A 17,942-nucleotide genomic window follows, 5' to 3' on the forward strand; every position below is an offset into this window, starting at 1 on the left:
ACAAATTACAAACATATAACCAAGGTGGTAAAATAACAGTATTTGTTCTGAATCTGTTTCCAGAAATAATCAGGTGTCTTTGTTGGGATATATCAAAAGTCCATTGATTTCACTGGTAGATAAGAAGTTACTCCAAATGAACTCTCCTCCAAAGCAGAAAGGCGCAGGATCAATTAAGTCCAAGCCCGATGATGGTTTTGAAAATATTTTTTTCTTTTTTCAAGAGCCAGGGATTTATACCATGTATTTGTGGATAACTATAACGAGTTTCCAAAACAAAACAGCAAAGTCTTCAATAATAAGCAGTGCCGTGCAAAAAAACCCCCCTTCCAGAATAGGCTGCATGTTCTACCAGGTGGAGGCTGGAGTTCTTCCAGAATTACAGCTGTTTTTCAGACTTCAGAGATCAGTTCCCCTGGAGAAAACAGCTGCTTTGGAGGACAGCCTCTATGGCTCTTGAGAGGAACAGCTCTGTGAGAACTTGTGACTGACTCAAGGTCACATCAGCAGGTGCATTTGGAGGTGTGGAGAATCAAACCCGGTTTTCCCTGATTAGCGTCAATGCACTTAACTGCTACAGCAAACTGACTCTTAAGTGCTCCCAAACGAAGTGCTGTATTCCAATTCAAGTTGGATGGGAGGTGTTTCTCCCTGAAGACCCCAAGGTGCACTCTCTGGGCATCCTCTTGGGCTCAGTTTTAAGGCCAGCCAATCTTGCCAGATCTTGGAAGCTAAGCAGGGTCAGCCCTGGCTAGTGTTTGAATGGGAGACCTCCAAGGAATGCGAGGGCCGTGATGCAGAGGCAGGCAATGGCAAACCATCTCTGAATGTCCCTTACATTGCAAGCCCATGGGGTGGCCGTAAATCGACTGTGACTTGGCATCAAAACACACACACACACACACTAAGATGCAAGAACTTGTGCATTAAAGTTTGAAGTTTGCTTGTGACTAGAGTATCTGAAGGATTGCCTTCTCTGACAGGACGCCGTATCTATAGAACAGCCTGCCTGTGACTTGTCACCTTCTGCCTTACAAAACTGGGAGCATGGGACAGGTCCTTCTTGGTATCACAACTGTGGCATTTCCTCCTCTAAGAAGCTTGTCTGGCACAGTCTCTTCTAGCCTTCTGGAAGGTAGTTTAAACAATTCTGTTCAGGTGGGCTTCTGCTATGACTGCTGGCTGTTACGGCATATTGGAGATCCGGATTTATGACCCTGCCAGTTTTTACTGACTTGCCATTCGAATCTTTTTGACTCTTTAATCAGTGTGCTTGAATTTTTTTTTTCTGATGAATTTGAAGTCAGCGCTTCTTGTTAACCACTTTGAAAGCTCTGATACCAGGAAAAAAAAAACGGGTGCAAAGCATTTTTAAAAGAATAAAATGACATGGTATTAGGTAGGGGTGTTAGCTTGTTTGGCCTGTAGAGCTCCAGCAACCTCCTACAATGGAGACAGCTGCTTTTGAATGAGGGCTGCCTGCCACCATTCAAAAGTGCTGCCTCCTGGATCCGTTTGAAGCAGCTCCTGCATTGAGGAGGCAGACGAAAGCTGGGCTCACCTCTTTCACTTGGGAACGAGAGGCTGTTCAGTTTCAGTTTTCAGCAGACTGGGTTTTGTTCTCTGTGCAGCTGCTGGGAAGAGGTTTCCTAGAGACCTACATGTCTGTGACCACGAAGAGGGTGTATAGCTGTGATGTAACTGCCAGGGATGAGATGGGTGCTGAGTTACTCAGTCAGCTGGTGGGGAGCAGCCAGAAGTTGTTCTTTTTCTCATATTGCTTTTGTAGTCAAAACCAGAGCTTTTTTTGTAGCAGGAAATCCTTTGCATATTAGGCCACACCCCTTTTATGTAGCCAATCCTCCAAGAGTTCACAAGGCTCTTCTTATAGGGTCTACTGTAAGCTCTTGGAGGATTGGCTACATCAGGGGTGTGTGGCCTAGTTTGCAAAAGAGTTCCTGCTACTGAAAAAGCCCTGGTCAAGACATTTTGGATGTTATCCCCCAAGACTCAAGAAGTGACCAGGAGCCAGGAGGTACAATGGAAGGCACCACCCAGTGCTACGCTGGGACCATCTCTGCAGTAGATTTTTCCTCACCAGGCACAAATTCAAAGTTTTCTTCTTTTTACCCTGCATTTTTGGAACTCACTAAAACGGGATTCCGAAAATGTGGGGTAACAAGGAGAAAACTTTGGCGGAAAATTTCACACACATAACACACAGTTTTGAAAACATCAATGTGGGGAATTCCACTATTGTGGAAATGGTCTAGGGGTCGCTACTCCTGTAAATTTAGCAGGGGGTTGGACTAGATGGCCTGTATGGCCCCTTCCCACTCTGTGATCCTACAAAATGGAATGCACACCGTTTAAACCCCCCCCCTTTTTTATACAGATGGGTAATTGACAACAGAATGGTGCTGCGTTCTTTGTGGCAAATGATTGGCAGTTGTGCAGCCATTGGGCAATCCAAAGACCATCAGCAGAGGTTCTCAGGTGTGAATGAAACCTATAGGTTCTATTTGCCTTCTGCTCTCCTGAGGCTAAAGATAGTTAGTGGGCATATATTGATATGAGAGGTGAGGGGCTATATCTGTGTAGACAAAGTACATGCAGAAGGTTCTGGGATCAATTCTTGCCAATTTAGGAAGGATCAAGATTGAGGAACCCTCTGGGCATTGGCTGCCCCAGATGTTGGGCGGAAGAGGCAGTGCCAGGGCCAGTGGGTCTGTTTCAGAGGGGTGGCTTCATATTATCCTGAGCTTTTGATCTACTAAGGCAGGGGCCTTCAACAGGGGACCCAAGGGTGCCATGGCACCCACCAAGTGTTTTTAGAAAGTGTGGAACCAGGTGGGGTTCTTGCCCACCCAGGCTTCTGGCTGGAGATTTGAAAACTGATTGGCTGTGCTGATTATTTTTTTTCAAAGTTTCTTTGGCAAATTACTGCTGCTACAGCACAAGGATTTTGTGTGACTGAAAGTAAGCCACAGCAGCCATTTTGTATCAGCACTCACCATGCTATGTAAGAATTCTAAATGGACCCACAGGTAGAGTAGAGGACCCCTGTACTAAGGTCATCCCTATTAATCTATGTGCAGTTCTTATCAGGATTATTAGAGGAGCAAATAATAACAGTGACTGCAGATTTATATCCTGCCCTTTTCTCTGAATCAGAGGCTCAGAGCGGCTTACAATCTCCTATATCTTCTCCCCCCACAACAAACACCCTGTGAGGTGGGTGGGGCTGAGAGGGCTCTCCCAGAAACTGCCCTTTCAAGGACAACCTCTGCCAGAGCTAGGGCTGACCCAAGGCCATTCCAGCAGCTGCAAGTGGAGGAGTGGGGAATCCAACCCGGCTCTCCCAGAAAAGAGTCCCAATACTTAACCACTACACCAAACTGGCTCTCAAGGAATTCACCAGACAACTTCATTTATTTACTCTCAAGGAATTCACCAAACTTCATTTATTTATGCTGATTTATAAGGCAGGGCAAATAGGGTGTTTTTCTGCATTTCTCAGGAATTTGGCAGCCCAAAGCATCGCCTATGCATGAAAAGGCAGCAGCAATTAAAGGTTCTGGGTGAAACTGATCACTGGTAGGTGAATTGTTATAATGGAGCCCATTCCTGGATCCCACATTGGATACAGCAGGGGTGGCCAACGGTAGCTCTCCAGATGTTTTTTGCCTACAACTCCCATCAGCCCCAGCCAGCATGGCCAATGGCTGGGGTTGATGGGAGTTGTAGGCAAAAAAACATCTGGGGAGCTACCGTTGGCCACCCCTGGGATACAGAAATAAAAGATTTGGAAGCTTCCTGAATCTGTCTCCATCAGTTCCTGTGTCACTGATGCTAATTTTGGCACACTGCTTTGTTCAGGAAACTTTTTTGAGCTGCAAAATGAGGTGTTAATTATAGTGGCGGGTGGAGTGTGACTCCCTTCAGGACAACGAAGATGAGCACACCTTTTACGAGAATTGTTATCCCGAAGAAATGTTTGGAGAGATGTGGCTCTGCTCCCAGTTGGCTGTAGGTTCCATGTCAGCATGTATAAAAAACTCAGCAGAAACCATGCTAATGATGCAACCCCCTGTGTGCCAAATCCTGTCGATTTGGCGCGGAGAGACTGACCTATGTACCTCAGTGCCATCCTTGGTCCATGCAGCTCACCTGGTCAAAGTACAAAGCCAAGACCCTTTCAGCTCATTGGCAAATGCATTATAGAGATACACAGATACACGCATACACACCCCTTTAAAGTTCATACTTTCAAAAAGTGTCTCAGCATGTATAAAACACGTTCGTAATGTGTTTTCTTTGCATATATCACCTTAACTTTAAATCGAATTCACCCTTACGTAACCATTAAAGAGCATAATTACCCTTTTAATTTGAGCTGCGAATGATTGCTGTTCAACCGTTCATAACTTAATTGTAGCCGGTTTACGAAACCAAGGCGGCTGGGCATTTTGATCTCTCCCCTCCCTCCCCGATAGATATGGCCCAGGCAACATCTGGATTCCAATTCTTGGTGGAGCCAGATGCCCAAGGAAAAAGCGCACCCCAATACTCTACTACAAATTCCCCGTAGCAAACCGCTTGTTCTTCCACTGTGTTACATTTGTTGTGCAGTTCTTTCTTCTGTCCTCAGCAGGGCTTTGTGAAGGAGCTGAAGTTGAGAGATAGTGATGACAACAAGCCCTCACTCCCCCACAAAGACTGTTGTGGAGGCTTCATTTGATACACTACTCAACCCTGGACCCTTGTTTTTCATTGTCAGGGCTTAAAACACGTAAGCTTTAGGTGCTGTAGAGCATGTGCAGAGTGCTTTTTCTTTGTCACTCAGTAATTTACTCTCAGGCAAAGTTTTCAGCCTGTGCTTAATGCTTGAGCATGCACAAAGGGGTTAAATGTGAATTTCTCAAGGCCACTAACTAACCTAGTGACTTAGGGGTTGGTTCTCTAGTGGTTTCTTGTGCTCAGGCACAGGATTTGCCATACTTTGAACTCAGAGTTGTATTGGTTGCGAAGGCTTCCCGCAAGCTCCTGCTTCAAAACACAAAAGGGGTCGTCCTATTCCTTTCCCTGCATTTTAAGGGAGGAACAATTAGCAGGGACTTGCAGTTTTGTAGTGGTGGCTGCCAGCAGCATAGACAGCTTCAAGAGAGGAGTGGATGACCATGTGGAGCAAAGGTCCATCAGTGGCTATTAGCCACAAGGGATAGATGGAACACCATGTCTGGGAAAGTGATGGTCTATATTCATGGTGCTTTGGGGACAATAATGGGAGGGCTTCTAGAGTTCCCGTCCCACTGATGGACCTTCTGATGGCACCTGGGTTTGGGTCATTGTGTGGCACAGAATGTTGGACTGGATGGGCCATTGGTGTGATCCAACATGGCTTCTCTTATGTTTTGTAACTGCGGGGGTGGGGCAGGGCGGGGAGAGTATTAATTTGCTGTCAGGTTCTTACACACACACCAGGTTAAGTTATACCTTAGAGGGGTGACTGGTGGGAGGGAATCAGTTGTTGCAAGAAGGATCTTGGTTAGGATTCCCAGCTCTGGGTTGGGAAACACCTGGAGATTTTGACCCTGGATCCTGAAGAGGGTGGAGTTTGGGTGGGAGAGGTGCTTCAGTGGGGTATATAATGCCTTTGAGTCTGTCTTCCAGAGTGGGCATTTTCTCCAGGTGAACTGATCTCTATCTTCTGGAGATCAGTTGGAATTCCAGGAGATCACCAGCCATCACCTCGAGGTTGGCAACCTTATGAGTCATTACTGCAGCTCAAGTTTCAGAAGGGCCCCAAGTTTCTGACTTCTCTTTCTCCTCCATCCTGCCCAGCCAGCGTTCCGTGTGCTGCTGGGGCTACTGAGAAGGCCTGCCGGAACAGACCTCCCAGGGTGCGGCGTACTTCTTCCTTGGACACCGTCCTCGGGTCGTACCTCCTCGGTCAGTGGCCTCGGGATGCTGAAGGAGCCGCTTTATCACATATGAGCGACAAATCTACACAGGTACTATAGTCACCCTTTTCCATAAGGGGTTGTGGCAGGGGGCACCAGAGTGGGGTCTCCTGGACTAGTGGTGATGGTTGCTGGAGAAGGGAAGTTACGTGCTGTGCAAAGTATCTCTTTTGCTTATTTGAACCTCCATCCGCTGAGAAGGTTTAAAGGTAGCCATGTGTTCTTATTTTAACAATTCTTGGTTTAATTCAAAGGAAGAGGGTTCATGTCGGTTTTAAAACCATCAGTCTTCCATTCTTAATTCTACTTGCTTGACTTAATGCGGGTCCCCTAGAATTGTCCCCGTCCCTATCAGGATCTTCCACTGGGTTGGATTCACCGCAAGGACCTTGCAAAGGCTGTGCAAGAATTGCACAAGCCCTGCTGATCTTTCCCAACTTTCCTCTTCTTCCTGGCAGTTCTGTCCAGCCCCAGGAATTCAAGTCCTTTGTTCCTTTTCTGTCAGATCATGCAAGATTTTGGGAGGCAGCTGTTTTGCCCCCCCCCCCTCCCCAGAGCAGCTTCCTAGTCCACATAACTCTGTGCAGTTCCCACAGCTCTAAGGGTTAATTTCCCCAGGACTGGAAAGGTCCACTGGGAGAGGGGGAGAGCTGGAAGAAAGATCAGCGCTTGTCAGTGCCTTCCACTGTTGGATCATGAGATCGAACCCTTTCTTCCCGGTGATGACCTGTGTTTCCTCTAAGCTGAGTTAGCGTGAGCTAGTTCATAGATTTTTAGCCTCCACTTCACAGATTTTTGTCTTAGCTCAGGATGGATGACCCCAGAGCACGCTAATTTATGCAGTAGCTCACAAAGTAGAATATTTGCTCACAACTTGACACAGCTGCTCTGAGCCTGCTTCGGCGGGGAGGGCGGAATATAAATCCAATGAACCAATCTGGGGCAGAATCGGGTTATGTGGTTCCAGGCACTAAATCCCCTCCTGGGAACCTCAGCTTAAAGGTCTAGTCCAGCAGGCCTCTTCCTTACACTGGTGTCCTAGGGAGCTGCCTTCATTTTGTTTAAAAAAAGAAAGAAAGAAAAGAAACTACCCTCCATATGGCTGCAGACATGAGTTTGATACCCTGCAGTCAGTGCCTGTTGAGGTCTTGGAAGATGACAGGGAGGCCTAGGGAAGTTCCCTTCTCCCTATGGAAAAATGGACAGCAGTTTCAAGACATACATGTCCTCCATCTTGACCTCTTTCATCCTCTGGTCTGCCGTGTGTTGGGCTTGGGCTTTTGGGGCTAGCAGGCGAAAGGACGACTCACCCTTGCCAGACCTGCAGCCTCGTGGCTGGGTCCAGCCCCCTTCTCTTAATGGCCATTGCTGGCAAGTATGCATTTGACCTTCTCATTCGGAGGTCCCCATCCTTTTGGAGCCCTCGGGTATCTTTAGAATTCTGGAATTCCAGGGGTCACAGATGCAAAAAGCCTGCCACAAAATAGCTACCGCAGGAGGCAGAACCAGCCATGAAATGGCTGCTGCAGCTTACCTTCAATCACACCGTAAAAATCCCTCGTGCCACCACCGCCAAAGCAATGTTGTTTTTTAAATTGGCCTAGCTATTCAGAAGCCTTGCTGGGCCAACGCCCCACCTTTGTGGGCAACAGGAAAGTTGCTGGTGGACACCATGTTGGGGGGGCCTGTTCTAGTTGCTTATGTCCTTGGGGGTCAGGGCAAGTAATAGTAATACTGAAATATCCTATTACCGTACAGATCATCTGTGTTGATTCTTTGTCAAGCCATCAGTGTGTGCATAAGGTGCAATTTACAGAACAGTATAAGTGCAAGGGGGGTCCGTCCCTGTCTTCATGAACTCCAAACTGCAGATGACTTAATATGAAGGAATAACAGGCACAGACTCAGTTCAAACATTATGCAAAACCGGGGTTTGGTTTGGTTTAGTTTTAAATCTGGTTTTGAGATTATATGCTTTAATGCTTATTATATTTTCCTATATGCTGTAACCACCCTGAGACCACTTGTGGGGCAGGGCTGGCTATAAATCTAATGAAATAAATAACGCACGCACACACATTTATATACACAGGGGGTTTTTTTGTAGCAGGAACTCCTTTGCATATTAGGCCACACACATTCCTGATCTAGCCAATCCTCCAAGAGCTTACAGTAGACGCTGGAATACGAACCCTGTCAGCTCTTGGAGGATTGGCTACATCAGGGGTGTGTGGCCTATTATGCAAAGGAGTTCCTGCTACAAAAAAAGCACCCCCCTCTATATAAGTGCTGGTTTCATTGCCTTTGCCCTGGTCAAGTGTCTCTAGCTGGAGGAGGTAAGAGGGTGGTGCTGGGGAACAAGCCAAGACATCTAAATTCCTACATCACACAAAAGCCTAGTTGAGACCTTTTTTCCCCTTGTTATCAAGTCACAGCTGAATTATGGTGATTTGATATTGCCTGCTTCCATACAGCAACCCTGGACTTCCTTGGTGGTCTCCCATCCAAATACTGACCAGGGCCGACCCTGCTTAGCTTTTGAGATCTTATAAGATCATGCTTCAGGACAGCTGAGGCTAACCATGGTTAATGTCCTTTCTTGGTTTCAGATCCTGGTTTAGCGAATCCTAACTATCAGGCCCCCCAAGCAACTGGCTGTTGTCTGCTTCCTTCTCACTGTCTCTTGCTTCTTTCTGCATGACATCTTGCTTTGCCAAGCTTGCTCAATAGCACAAGAGCTACAGAGCAAAGTCTCTATTTTCTCCATTGGCTGAGGCTTCTCCCTTAGGGAAGACAGGCAGGGGGAGGAATAGCTTGCTTTGCCAGGCTCTCTCAATCACACAGCAGAGCTACTGAGCCAAGCCCCTCTCCCTTCTATTGGCTGAGGCTCCCCCCCCCCGCTCCTGGTCCTCTGGGGAAAGAAGAAGAGTCAGAGCTTCCTTTGCAGAGTTCCCTGAATCACACGGAAAGGATACAAAGAAAGCACCTTTAAAAGCTACAAGAGCTAATGTTTTAAGCAGGTTTTATTTTAAGTTTTTTTTTAAAAAAAATCTTTAATTGTGTTTACCTGTGTTCTTTATAAAGTTTGTATCTCTGCTATCTAGCATTGCATTTTATGACACACATGGCCCAGCCCGACAAGGTCACATCTATGTCAGATCTGGTCCTCATAACAAATGAGTTTGACACCCCTGCCCTAGAGGGATCTCTGCAGAGAAGCATTCTGGGCTTTTTAGCCATTGGAGCAACAGTTCTCTGGATTGGAGCCAATCACATCACACACTGAAAAGGGCTTAACCAACTGTATAGGACTTCTAACTGTTTGCAGTTGTCTTATAAAGCCAAATGTGTTTTTTTTCCCTTGCCGGGGGAGGGGGGAGGCTTAGTTTTTTGCACTTCTCTTAAATCATATTTGCATAAAACTCCTGTGTCAATGTCAGTCTGTAAGCTCAGTGCAAATTCTTTCCTCTCTTGGCATCTCCCCCCCCCCTCCAAAGAATGCTCCCATGTTATCAAGCTCTGGTCTCTTTTGTCTGCAGCTTTCCAGGGAAAGGCCTTTCCTTATTGTGCCCCTGCTGGGTTGAGGCAGCTCTTGACTTTCCTTGGCTCCATTGCGGAGGCAGCTGGCCTTCGGCATTCTCCTCCTGGAATGGGCTCGGTGCTAGAGGCTTTTTCAGCTCCTCTCGCAGCTCCGGGCCAAAACCCTTATATAACATGAACGGGCTGCGTGCCACGCGCTGCTTTTAAAACGAGGGCTCCGCTTTGGAAGAGGCTGTTCAGCACGAGGCATCTGTATGCTCCCGGATGGAGTGGGAAGCCTCCAGCCCTCGAGGAACTCTTAGCAACCTGTAAATATTTATGTAGCGCGAGAAATGGTTCTTCCAAGGCACAAAGAACTCTACCAGCCATTCAGCCTGGGCACAGATTCAGCAGGGTTCTGTTTTCTTCTTACGTAAATCTTTTTCTTTTCTTTTCTCTTTACGCTAGGCATAATGAAACTAGGGATGCGCAGACAGCTGGCATACTGGCAGAGATTGGCTTCAGTGGCTCTTTGCAGGATTCACATTTTTTATCTGAAAACATGTCCAAGGTGGCTTTCCAGCCAGAGGGATGCTCTGAGACCCAGTTTGGTGTAGTGGGGAAGAGCGCAGACTCTAATCTGGGAGAACCATGTTTGATTCCCCACGCCTCCCCATGCAGCTGCTGGTGTGACCTTGAGTCAGTCACAAGTTCTCTAGGAGCCATTCTCTCAAGACTTGGAGTCCCAACTGGGGAGAAAAGCAATATATAAAGAAATGCATCATCCTTAAAATATGGGAAGTAACAGGTTAACTGATAATTGACAGTCTTTCTAGACCGCTTCTCTCTGCAAGGGCAGGCTCAAGGTTGTTTTCTTGCCATCGACAGTGAACAGCAGCTTTAATGTATGTGTGTGGTGTTCTTGCTTTAATGTTCTAGAGCTGCACAGTCACCCTGAGCTATGGCATAATCAGTGAAAGACTGGTGCTCCTTGCACTCAGAATTTGGGATCGTTTTCATTGATGCATCAGGGCTGTACCACTGCAGGTTGTAGCTATAGCAACTGAATGCCCTGTGTTTTCTTAAAATCCCTGCACATAGAAAGCTATTGTATCAGGGTAAAAGGAGCTGGGCCAGAACCTTCTGGCATGCTACCTTTCTCAGTGCAGGGGACCTCCCCTGCCCTCACTGCAGGGAGGAGTATCTGACCACACTAGGCCCCATTGCCATTTGAAGTGGAATAGCTCAGAGTTGCTCCCTCTAGTCCACACCGGGGTGATGGAACCCTATAGCTTAGCTGTATTTCAGGGATCATGCTCAGGTTGGACTATGTTGATTTGTATTCAAGGCCTGGTTTGAGTGGCCTTTATATCATCATCACTACCACCACCACCATCACCTGTCATCTGGCATTACGTGTAGTATAGCCTGGAGATCCTAAGATTGTCTGGCAGCCTGAAGTTCTAGCTCTTTTAGCATTATGCACCACTAGGTGGCAAGCTAGACTTTTTTGGAGGAAGCTGCGAGAGCTCCGAAAGAGCGATGACTGACCCAAGGTCACCCACCTGGGCTTCATGTGGAGCAGTGCAGAATTGAACCTGGATTTCCAGATTAGAGTCTATCACTCTTAACCATTTCACCACGCTGGCCTTTGCACAGGTTCCCCTGCACAATCTGACTTTTATCCTTCCAACAACCCTTCCAGGGCATGCTGGGCCATGTAAGTAGCCAGGGCTGCAATTCTAGCAGGAGCTCCTTTGCATATTAGGCCACACACCCCTGATGTAGCCAATCCTCCAAGAGCTTACAAGGCTCTTTTTTGTAAGCTCTTGGAGGATTGGCTACATCAAGGGTGTGTGGCCTAATATGCAAAGGAGCTCCTGCTAGAATTCCACCCCTGAATGTAGCCGTGTTCTCTGCGTCAGCTGGGAGACCCAAGATGAATGCGTTCTCTCCCAGGCCATATCAGTTTTGTGTGCAATGCAGTGCACTGCTGTGATGTCCCTTTGGTAGGAAGAGAGGAGGGAAGCAATGTGGGCTGCAGACAGCCTGCCGTGAATATGTTTTGAACCTACAAGACCTCTTTGTCTTGCAGAAGCAGCTTCTCTCCTGCCGCCTCCTCTTGCTCAACAAGAGAGAATAGTATCGACAGACTCATCTCAGACCTGCTGCATTTGCAGGTCGCAGCCTTTCTGGTGAGGGCAGAGAGGATTTCACAGCCTCAGGTTTGAAACCGGAGGCACACCTCGCCTGCAGAAGATCTGACCTTTTGTGGCTTCCAGCACATTGCTTCTCAAAGCACTTTTCTCCTCCTTGACTGCTCAGAGGAAGCTGTTTGACCACCGTTAGCATAACATATTTAAACACTTCCTTCCATATCAGGAGACTTGGCCTAGAAGGCAGGGCTCTCGGAGTTGGGGTGGGGAGATGCCCCCTATGGCAACACAAGCTCTTACGAGCTGGTTTCTCCCTTCACCAGACCAGATCTTGCATATGTGCTTTGATTGTGTCTGCAGGGAGCCTGTGGGTTCTCCTCTTCCAGCAGCATCAGAGAAGGATGATCTCTGCCAGCTGATGAATCACTGCTGAGACCAAGGATGCCAGCCTCCAGGTGGGACCTGGGGACCCCCCTGGAGTTACAGCTCCTCTCCAGTCTACAAAGAGCCATTCCTCTGTTTTGGAGGACGGACTCCATGACACTGTATCCCCCTGAGGTCCCTGTCCTCCCCAGGCTCCACCCCCAAATCTCCAGGAGTTTGCCAACCTGGATCTGTCAGCCCTACGCTCTCATTAGCCACTGGTAGCCAGGAGGGATCTGGCAACCCTAGCTGGGACACACTGCTTGACATGGCTGTTGAGAGCCAGTTTGGTGTCGTGGTTAAGAGCGGCAGACTCCCCACTCCTCCACATGCAGCTGCTGGTGTGACCTTGGGTCAGTAACAAGTTCTCTCGAGAGCAGCTTCTGTCAGAGCTCTCTCAGCCCCACCTGAGAAGGAGATTGTAAGCGCCTCTGAGTCTGAGTGAAAGGAAGGGTATAAATCCAATCTCCAGTTTGCCAGTTTTGTGTAGTGGTTAAGTGTGCAGACTCTTGTTGGGGAGAACCAGGTTTGATTCCCCACTCCTCCACTTGCAGCTGCTGGAATGACCTTGGGTCAGCCATAGCTTTCATGGGAGTTGTCCTTGAAACGGCAGCTTCTCTGAGGGCTCTCTCAGTCTCACCTACCTCACAGGGTGTCTGTTGTGGGGGAAGAAGATAAAGGAGATAGTAAGCCACTCTGAGACTGATTCAGAGAGAAGGGCAGGATATAAATCTATGGTCTTCTTCTTCCTCCTCCTCTGCACACGACTGAAATCCTGAAGGGCTGGGCTTGAAAGGAAGGAGAACCTCGCTTCTCTTCCATCTGTCAAAGGGCCTAACTAAGGCCTGCACTCCATATGGCAGAGAATGAGGTGGTGGGCCCCTGCCCAGAGGTGGTAAGACAGGGATTTCAGCTGCCAATATCCCTTTACACTGAGACTTTTAAATGGAAAAACTACTGCAACGAAGAGAAAGGCTTTGACCCCTCTTCTTTTGCTCTTCTGGGCCGATTTTCTGTTTGGAGTTAACTTTTAGCACTTGGGAAGTCTTCCAAAACAGACTTTGGCTGAAAGGCTTTTCCAGGAAGCTGCCTGTGTAAATCTGAGCTTAATGGAGCACCTAATTACGCACCAGGTGGTGGCAAGGGAGTGGAGTGTGCCCTTTGGTGGGAGAAGAATTGAGTTGAGGGGGGATTACGTGCCATATGCTGGGAGTTAAGTGTGGCAGGGCAAACTTGCCTGGTCCACTTTTGTTAACTTTTAAATACAGACAACCTCCCACCCTAATTCAGTTCAGTTTATCAAAGATAGCTGATCCAAATAAGTGGGGAGGGGTGCAGATTAGATCACTTCCTGCAGTGTAGTGGCGCAAAGTGGTAAGCTGCAGTACTGCAGTCCAAGCTCTGCGCATGACCTGAGTTTGATCCCAGTGGAAGCTGGGTTCAGGTAGCTGGCTCAAGGTTGACTCAGCCTTCCATCCTTCTGAGGTCGGTAAAATGAGTACCCAGCTTGCTGCGTGGAAAGTGTAGATGACTGGGGAAGGCAATGGCAAACCACCCTGTAAAAAAAGTCTGCCATGAAAATGCCGTGATGCGACATCACCCCAGAATCAGAAACGACTGGTGCTTGACGGGACTATCTTTACTTTTTAGTAGTGTCATGGTTCGAGTGTCTGAGTCGGATCTGGGAGACCCAGGGAACCTTGCTGGGTTATCTTGGGCCAGTCCAGGCCTTGAATTCAGCAGGGGCTCACAAGAGCACAGCTCCTGAACCTTTCTGATGGCTCCCCCTCTTCCTCCCCATTTACCTATCTTGTCCATTGAATAGTAGGTGCAGCTGCATAACAAACCCTGGATTAGGAGAGTGGGCAGCCAGCCACCAGGAGCTTTGCCATGCCCCCAGCAGACCTCATTAACCCCTGGAGAAGTCCATGCCACCCTTTCTCCACTTCTTATGTGATTTTGGGTGGCGGGTGGCTTGCTGGCCTTTTGACTGGGAGTGGGGGGGCGCAATCCAGGAAAGCTCCAGGTGATATTCTAGTCCAGCATCCTGTCTTACAGAGTGGCCAACAGCAGAGAACGGAGGCCGAGGCCTTCCCCTGATGCTGCTTCCTGGTTTCCACAAGTGTGACAGAAGTGCTTGGAAGGCCACAGCCCCTCTGTAGGGTTTCCACCGTTGCGTTAAGTGCAAATGGAAACAGTGGGACAAGCAGCACAGGCTTCTAGACTCCACACTACAGTGGCATCGGATGGGGTTTTGGACAGGGGCCAACTCAGCAGATTTTTTTTTTTGCTCAGATCAGGGCAGGAAGCTCCCCACCTCCCATGCGATATGGCAGTTTCGTGGTGCCTCGTGGGCAGAGCTGCTGCTGCAGCTCATCAGAGTCGCTGCGGCTAGGTGGTGTGAGAACTGTGGTTGCCATGGTCTTGGAAACACCTTGCCAGGCAGTAGTGTCTCTCCACCCACCATTAATTGGCGAACACCCATGTCTTCTGCAAAGGGACCTTTGGCCGTTCTGCGGTCCTGAAGGTTCAGAGCTTCCCTCCTGCAAGCCGGCGGTTGTTACTTGCAAAGATTTATCAGCAGTGAACATCGACCCTTTGATTTGAGGGCTTTTGCAGTTGCTCAGCGCTGTGGCATCCTGTGCTGCTGCTGCAGGATTAAGCTGGGGTACAGAACTGGGGTCACTTGGGGGGTGAGGGAGGAGGCAGCTGTGAGTTTCCTGCATAGTGCAGAGGGTTGGACTAAATGGCCTCTGGGCCCCTTCCAGCTGTTACGTTTCTAAGCTTTTTGCAACAGATGCCAGTTCTCTCTCCACCCCCACCCCCTTGGAAGGGGGAGGGTTGATTTAGCGTTATGCAGCACTAGGAGGTGAGCGAGACTTTTATTTGTCTCCCCCTTGCGTAATAAACACTCCATCTGTCCTCAGATTTTGAAATTGATCTGTTAGGTTGTTCATTTCACCATTGCTGCTTAACAGGCAAGTTTATTTTCCCATTCGTCTAAACTCGGGCAGATGTCTTGATTTCCATTTTGCTGCATAGATGATTCAAGCCGCTGTCTCCATATATTTGATTTTCCTCTTACAGACCTTTGCTAATTTGTAGCATGTTCTTAGCTTCCGTAGGAAATTTGAATTTTAATATGTTCTACATTTTCCATGAATTTCCTTGCAGTTTCTTTTAGCCTTTTTTTTTCTTTCTTTTTTTACAAGTCCAACACATACGGGAAAAAGTTCCATCTGTAACTTGGCATTTCCAGCATTTCCCTTTGTATTTTTGTCTACTTTCTCAATATCCTTTGGAGTTATGTACCTTCTGAAGAACATTTTATACCAGTTTTCTCTTAACGCCTGACTGGCTGTGAACTCAAATTTCTTTTTTGCCGTAGCTGTTCCCATCGATGCCGTGGTGTTTGCTCTCTACCCAGGAGCTTCTTTTGTGTAGGCAAACATATACTATGTGTGTTTGCTCTTGTGCATGAAAAATGCTCTTGAGTTGCTGCCACACGTACACTCAGTGGAAATTTAACGATTGGCCCCAGTATCCCTGTGGAACGCGACGGTCTGTATGTGTTGGACTTGTGTTTATTTCTCTCCTTCCCGCCCCCCTCTCCCCGGCATGTCAATGAGATTCTTATTTGGAGGGGAAGTTCTGTTAAAAAAAGCAGCCCTTGAGATACTTTCTCCTTCGGGGGATGCCTTCAAAACGGATCTTCATGGAACAAATTGCACCATTGGGAACTGGCCTTCTGCTTGTAAGGTCATGGGAATCTCAGACGGCCAAGTCCTGATTGACTCCCCTCTCCTTTTTCAGACTCCTGTATCCTGGCACGAAGTGGAGGTGGGGAAAGCCACCCTTCATAAGCGTTCAGCCTCCTGGGGCAGCATGGGTCATCGCAGAGAGGTAAGAGAGACCTGCTTGGCCACCAGAAAAAAATGTTGTAAAGCTGTCGGGTGGGTGTTGCAGTCCTGACCGTGTTCTATGCAGCAAGGGATAACACAAGCAGGCTGATGCTTTTACTGATAAGGGAAGCTTTCCAGATGCAATATGAGGCCCTGTGGGGAGGTGGCCGAGTCCTTTTTGAGGCCTCCACTGAAAAGACAGCATGCAGCTGTTCTTTTTTAAAAAAGAATGTGTGTGGGTGTGTTGGAGGTGTGTGTGACAAAACTAAAAATGACATTTGAAAGGTAGCAAGAGCAAAGCTGTCTGAAATAGATGTCTACTCAGGCCTCAGATTCAGCAGGAGCTCACAGTTGCACAGCTCCTGAACCTTTCTGAGGGTTCCTTCTCTTCCTCCCCACCTACCTTGTCCATTGAGTATTAGGTGCAGCTGCATAACAATCCCTGGATTAGGAGACCGGGCAGCCAGGCAGGCACCAGGGGCTTTGCCACGCCCCCAGCAGCTCTCATTAACTCCTAGAGAAGCCCACACCACCCTTTCTCCACTTCTTATGTGATTTTGGGCATCAGGTGGTTTGCTGGCCTTTTGACTGTGTGTGGGGGGGGCGCCTCAGGAGAGTCCCAGGTGAGTGAGGCCTGCTTGGGCTGGCTGGATCTTTCTTGCATTGGGTTGCTTTTGGCTGGGGGGGGCGGCATATGCTAATGAGCTCCGCCGCCTGCTTTTCTACAAAACGACCCCTGTCTCTACCTGCCCACAAACAGAGGAGTAGCAGATGTTCTCCAAGACTGGATCTCAGCAGTGTGATAGGACTTCTGTTCCACTTCCCGTCTGCCCTTCATGAGAACCTCAGAGGGCGGGGCGGAAGGAGCCACATGCCCCACTCCTCAAGCTCCATCTCTGCTGAGAAGCTCCTCCCTGAAGAACGCTTTGCAAGGAGCATCAGTGGTCATTTCCGTAGAATGTTGACTTCCTGGGGAAACAGCTTTTGTCTTGTCAAAAAAGAGATTAAAATAATCACTCTTACCGGATCCTAATTTTTGCCCAAGGGGCTGGGAGAATCCATTAAGGGAAAAAATTATTGCCGAGAAAGTAGTGTTGTGCACAGTGCTTTTTTTTGAGCAGCAACACAGTTCCGGCTGGCTTGGTATCAGGGGGTGTGGCCTAATATGCAAATGATTTCCTGCTGGGCTTTTTCTACAAAAAAAAGCCCTGGAACTTGTGCTTGACTAATGGAAGCGCCCTGTCCCAGGCAGAGGGTCAGAATAGACTGTGGAAAGCTTTAGTGGAGCTGCTGCTTCCTTGGCAATTTCCACTTGCTATAATAAAATCTCGGATCTTGGTTATTTCAAGTTTCAATTCAATTATTTATTTCAATTCAATTATTTAAAAGCCACCCGCCCCCCCTGGACAAAAAAAAATCCACCAGTGAACTCAACACTGTACTTGGTTGCTGCAAAAGCAGCCATGTTGAAAGCAACTGGGCAGCCAGGTCCTGGGGGGGTGGCCATGTTAGCCCACTTCAGCCAAAACCATAGAGGCTGGTGGCAACTTAAAGACATAGGCAGGGGTGGAATTCTAGGAGGAGCTCATTGACATATTAGGCCACACACCCCTGATGTAGCCAATCCTCCAAGAGTTTAAAAGGCTCTTGTTTGTAAGCTCTTGGAGGACTGGTTACATCAGGGGTGTGTGGCCTAATATGCAAAGGAGCTCCTGCTAGAATTCCACCCCTGGACATAGGGCTTTTCGGAATTCTCATTTTACTCACTGCTCAGTCCTTTTTTCTTTGGGCTTCCTCCCCTCCCATTCTTCACGTGTGTTGCTCCCTCTACTGGTCAAATGGATATTAAACAGCGTTATTGCCAGTGTATCTCCCTGCAAATAGCAGTCAAATGAAATGACTAGAGGGAATAGTCACAGAACCTTTATTGGCATAATAACAGTAGCAAAGCAAGAAAGCAGGGGGGAAAAGTTTGTTCA

The 17,942-nt window shown here is 48.0% G+C and overlaps 1 protein-coding gene across 1 annotated transcript in view; it reads left to right on the forward strand.

Moving 5' to 3' along the window:
• The window catches only part of FAM117A (family with sequence similarity 117 member A), a 52,170-nt gene that overhangs the window by 24,085 nt on the left and 10,143 nt on the right, over nucleotides 1–17,942 (forward strand). The window contains exons 2-3 of the mRNA XM_060256016.1: nucleotides 5,845–6,014; nucleotides 15,875–15,964. Coding sequence (XP_060111999.1) covers nucleotides 5,845–6,014; nucleotides 15,875–15,964 — 260 coding nt within the window. The remainder of the gene's footprint in view (nucleotides 1–5,844; nucleotides 6,015–15,874; nucleotides 15,965–17,942) is intronic.

This window comes from Heteronotia binoei, chromosome 15 (genome assembly GCF_032191835.1).
Source record: "Heteronotia binoei isolate CCM8104 ecotype False Entrance Well chromosome 15, APGP_CSIRO_Hbin_v1, whole genome shotgun sequence".
In the NCBI taxonomy this organism is placed as follows: Eukaryota; Metazoa; Chordata; class Lepidosauria; order Squamata; family Gekkonidae; genus Heteronotia; species Heteronotia binoei.